General features: G+C 38.3%; 1 protein-coding gene across 1 annotated transcript in view; it reads right to left on the bottom strand.

Moving 5' to 3' along the window:
• The window catches only part of UNC5D (unc-5 netrin receptor D), a 326,435-nt gene extending 322,868 nt beyond the window's left edge, over positions 1–3,567 (bottom strand). The window contains exon 1 of the mRNA XM_019514323.1: positions 3,528–3,567. Within this exon, the coding sequence (XP_019369868.1) occupies positions 3,528–3,567 (40 nt within the window). The remainder of the gene's footprint in view (positions 1–3,527) is intronic.
• Positions 3,568–4,955: the final 1,388 nt, after the last annotated feature.

Genomic DNA, 4,955 nt, shown 5'->3' with positions numbered 1-4,955 from the left:
ACTTCAGATATGCAGAAATAGTCTAATGAAGAAAAAATAAAAAATGAAAAAGTTTCTCATATATTCCTACATTCTCTTTCCAGTTAAAGAAATGAATTCCTGCAGTCAAATCTAGCAAGGGAGGAAAGATTAGGAAACACAGAGAAAATGAGAAGAAAAATCCTCTAGAAGGAACACGGTGAACAATTATCAATAATGTTTCAGATTAGCTTGTCAACTTACCTTTATCAGAACATACCTGTAAAACATGCTTCATGTGCAAATCTGTGGAAAACAGATTGGCTTGCCACACCCAGCCTTATAAAACTATTAGTTCTCAGCAACATCTGGCAGTTTCTAGTTTAATGCCCCAAAGCAAACAAAACCTAATCATCTCTGTGGTCTCTGCTATTACTAATCTTCTAGGCCAACTTACAGCAGAATTAAAAGAAAGGATCCATTACATTTGCTTTCCTGACATTGAGCTATAATAGAAACTTTCCATCAAAAGAGCATCCCTCATCCAGATTTGAATTTAGGCTTTAAAAGAATGTAGCTTCTTGCTAACAATAGGTGGCCGGTTAACAGATAGAGCATTGGAATCATCACACATTAAAGAGAATCAGAACTGTGTTTATTTGCCCTAACATCCATATTTTCCAAGGATAATCTTAAATCAATCTTTTTATGACTACTATTCTGTTTGACATATCCTGTAGCTTTATTGGCCTCGTTTGATTAATCCATTTGCAATTTCCCAGGCTGTAGTAAGTAGGTATATTTTGTAGACCCATGAATATTTTCAGCTTTAATACCCTCACTGAAATTGAAATGAAAACTGCATGGGGCTGTTTCTCCTTCACATCTATTTAAAGCGGATGGCAGCAAAAAGATTTTCCAACCTCCATGCAATAGGTGCTTCTCTTAACATACATGTCATTATTAAGAAAAAATTAGACAGCATGATTACAGTTGGTCACATCCTAACATTGCAGGATCTGAGAGCATTCATAAAAAGAAGGAAGAGAATTAATATACACAAAAATAGGAAAAAGACTGTTGTAGATGGGTACAGCAGGGGAGGGCAATTATTTTGGGTGGAGGGCCGCTTACTGAGTTTTAGCAAGGCATTGAGGGCCTCATGACAGGCAACCGGGGGCAGATAAATATTAGCTTTCTAAATTTTTTAGGGGCCCCGCGGGCCAGATAGAATGGCCTGGCGGGCCACGTTTTGCCCACCCCTGGGGTAGAGAGATAAGGAAATATGCATTTTTAGAGGAAGCAGTGGGTTAACTTTACACTCTTTTTCTTGGATTAATTGCACTGCTAGCCTCCATGCAACTAAAATTAAAATAGTAAAATATTCTAGCGCACACGCATATGCATGCACAAATACACACATCTGTATATCTATAGATAGATAGATAGATAGATAGATAGATAGATATAGACCTGAAAGGCACATTTTAATTAATTTATGCTATTATAATTCTCATAAGATGTATTCTGCACCAAAACATGACAAGCTTTCTGTAGTGCCCTCCAGTTAATTGTTTGAGCAAATAAAATATGTCCTTTGCAATTCTTCTCACCCCCTTCTCAGCATCAGAGAACTTTTATTAAATCCTGCAACAATTAAAGCAAGGCTATCCTACCAAGGTAAAGCACAAGTAGACCCTCCCCGTACTTCAGCTTTTCTAATAAGCCAATATATTTTTCAATTCCTTTAAAACATAAAGGAGCTTTCTGTCATTTATCAACAGGGATCCTGGTTTTCTCTGATTAAAAAAAAAATGATTTTTTTAAAAATCTAAACCCAACCCTAAAATCCACATTTTTTGTGATTAAAATGAAATACCACTAATATTATGTGTGTGTGCATGTGTGTGCCATTTCATTTTAAGCATGTTTATATATGCACACACACACATACATATACATACACATATTCAATCACGGAAAAATATGGCGTGGGGAAGAGGAGTAATCAGAAAAGTTTGGATTTTTTTAATCAGAGAAAACCAGGATCCCTGTTTATCAATAAGCACCATGACCAGTGTAATTAGATTAGAAATAGTTAATAGGACCTCAACCCAGAAAATATCGGGGGCAGAAAAGATACAGAAGGGCAGATAATGCAACTTCAGTAAAGGTAAGATTCCCCTCTTCCATAATGGCTGATCCTGAGTATGTGAATTTTCCTGATCTCTCAAGAATCCACCTGATTTTCAGGGAGCAGTGGCAAAGCTTTTCTGCCATGTGGAAAGCTGCTCCCAACCCTCCCTGCAAAGAGATGATGCTGGGGGATTTCTACAAGAGTGTCATTCCCCCCTGCCCCATGGGAGAGGAAGATATGACCCTTTACACCAGTTGCACATCTGTGGCTATCTGGTGACCCCCTGGAGAGAGAGCGCTATTTGCCATCTATGGCAGGGTCCATTGCTTCTTAAATCCAGTAGGAACAGACAAAAAGAATCAGGGTAGAGATTTTAAACCACAGCATTGCTAGATCATTTCAGGACTACTGGCACAAGGATCATTTCTTGATAACTAACTTTGTTCAAACCCTGACCTCTTTAGCCTTGGCTTCCTGGCAGTCATGCACTTGTGCTAGGTGACAGACTGTTAAACAATTAGTTTTAAATTCACATTTGCCCCTACAGAGAAGTAGAAGGCATTGTCCTGACAAGTAATGTGAAGACAGCAATAGCCAGACATGATTATGTCTGAGCTGGGACTATCTCATTAGTTCACCTCAGCCTTCCTTGATTCTTGCTATATGGTGATGTCTGCTCCAAGGATCAGCTAAACATGACTACTTATTCAGAGGGCTATAAGGGAAAAAAAATAGGCATCACGTGAAAATACCATCAGTCAAAAGTCTCCAGACTGCTCTCTCTCGTAATCCATTTTCTCTTACAAGACACAGGGAAGAAGATTATGTATTTTAAAAACTTGACATGTTCCCCATTTGAATTACACATTATTTTCTGGAAAATTACTTCTATGTCACTACATGCTGCTATTCAAGGAGCACGGCAATATATGACTTTAATGACTTTCATAATGCTAAAGACCTTAAACAAGCTGTATTTTTTGGCTATGCGGTATGGCCTGCTCGGCCTGAAACACTCACTCGCATGTTATTATGTACATGGACAGACACCAGTTATGGGCCTCCATTCTGCACTGCTGTACTGGACCCTTTATCAGTGCACCCCCCATACCCCTTCCTACCTTGGAGTAATAAATAAAACATAATCCTTCCTCCCTTCTCCCTTGACAACAACAACAACAACAACAACAACAAAATCAATGGATAAAATATTAATTAGTGTTGCGGTCTAGCCATGCATCAATTGCATTTTTTTTTTTTACTTTGAACCCTATTCCCCTTAGGGATTGCAAGTAATTTGACTAAGCACTGCATTTTGGTCTTGTATTGTACAGACAGCTTTGTAACTCAGTTAAATTCAGAAGAAACCGCTCTGCATTGCAAGTTTTTGGGATCAAAAATGCTTCCCTGAGTTAAAAATGGTTTATCTTACCTTTTGGGTAAAGAAATACAAAGCCATTAGGCTCCAGCATTTCGTAAAAGTAACAGGTCATTCTCCCAAGGGAAGATCTAAATTCTCCCCTAGGCAAAACTGGGGGCAAATTGTTTAAATTTCCTATTTTATGGAAAAGATTCAGCTAAATTAGAAGCTGCTGCTCCATTGCAAAATTAAAATCCTCCATTTTTCCCTGCAGACAGATGCTGCTTGATAAGTGATCTGACAGCCACATTTTTGCTTTGAGAGAAAAAAAAAATTAAAGGTTTCCCTCAATCCATGGAAGACCGACTTATGAGAGGATGTGGAGTTTCAGTGCAGACACAATTGCACCACTCTTCCTCACTGTTCAGGAGAAGGAAAGAAAAGCTTTCCCTAGTCTGGGAAAGAAAAGCTTTCCCTAGTCTGGAGGAGCATTCTCTCCTAGCTGTTCTTGCCAAAAGTGTGCGTTAGAGCAGTAAAAATGATCTGGCAGACAACTTTAATGCAAGTATTTGTCAGTTAATGCTAAATCATTCACTGGCATCCAAATCATCTTACAAATATTCATAACGTGAACTATCAAAACAGGAGCCTCATTAGCACAACAGAAAGGTCCACTTTTCAAACAAGATACTCCCAAGCTTGACAGTGTACTAAGGATGTCTGGTAAGGAAAAAAAAATCCTCCCCCATAATCTGATGAATAATACATAGTTGATTGTGACAGAGCTAGCTTGTTCCCAATGCCGAGGGATTCACGTGTCTTTTATAGCATTGCCTCTTCGATACGTGCTATGACCTTCGAGTTTCGTGATTTGAACATCTGGCCTCAAATGTCAAAAGGCTTGTGCAGTCAAGCCCAGCAAACATGATGGCACTAAGATAGGGTTCACGCTGAATTTCAGAATTAATGCAAGGTCAGTAGAAAATCTGTACGCCAATAGTGTTTCAGCATAAAAAAAAAAACTGGGGAATTAAGTAACTTCAACAGTCAGAATGAATGGAGCACCACAAACAAGTGAAATCCACAAGAAGTTTTGGAAGTCCCAATGAATATTTTTTTCTAAATACATTTTTCTTTTAAATATATTTTAAGAGACAGGAAGATAAATTATCAGCACTATTACTGACTGTTCCATAAAGTACCAATTCAGATAAAATTACCATTCTGCCCCACCCCTGCTTATACTCCAGTAAATAGTTATTTTTATTAGGTCATTTTCTTGGCAGTCATCATTAAAATATCCAAGCCAGAACTATTCTGCATTTATGCTCTTTGTAATATTGTTGGAGTAGCCTCAGTGTGAGAAAGCACACAGGTGAAAACCTATAGTCCAGGAAATTGCTGCTATGCTCATGTCCTGAGAAATCTTCTTGTTTGTGGATATTAGGAAAACCTGAACATTGCAGTTTCCTTGCTGTCATTGTAACAGGATCTGAACAC

Source organism: Gavialis gangeticus, unplaced genomic scaffold (genome assembly GCF_001723915.1).
Source record: "Gavialis gangeticus isolate Ggan-Ray unplaced genomic scaffold, GavGan_comp1, whole genome shotgun sequence".
Lineage (NCBI taxonomy): Eukaryota > Metazoa > Chordata > Crocodylia > Gavialidae > Gavialis > Gavialis gangeticus.
Note: the sequence above shows the minus strand (reverse complement) of the source record. Positions and strands in the feature narration are given on the sequence as shown.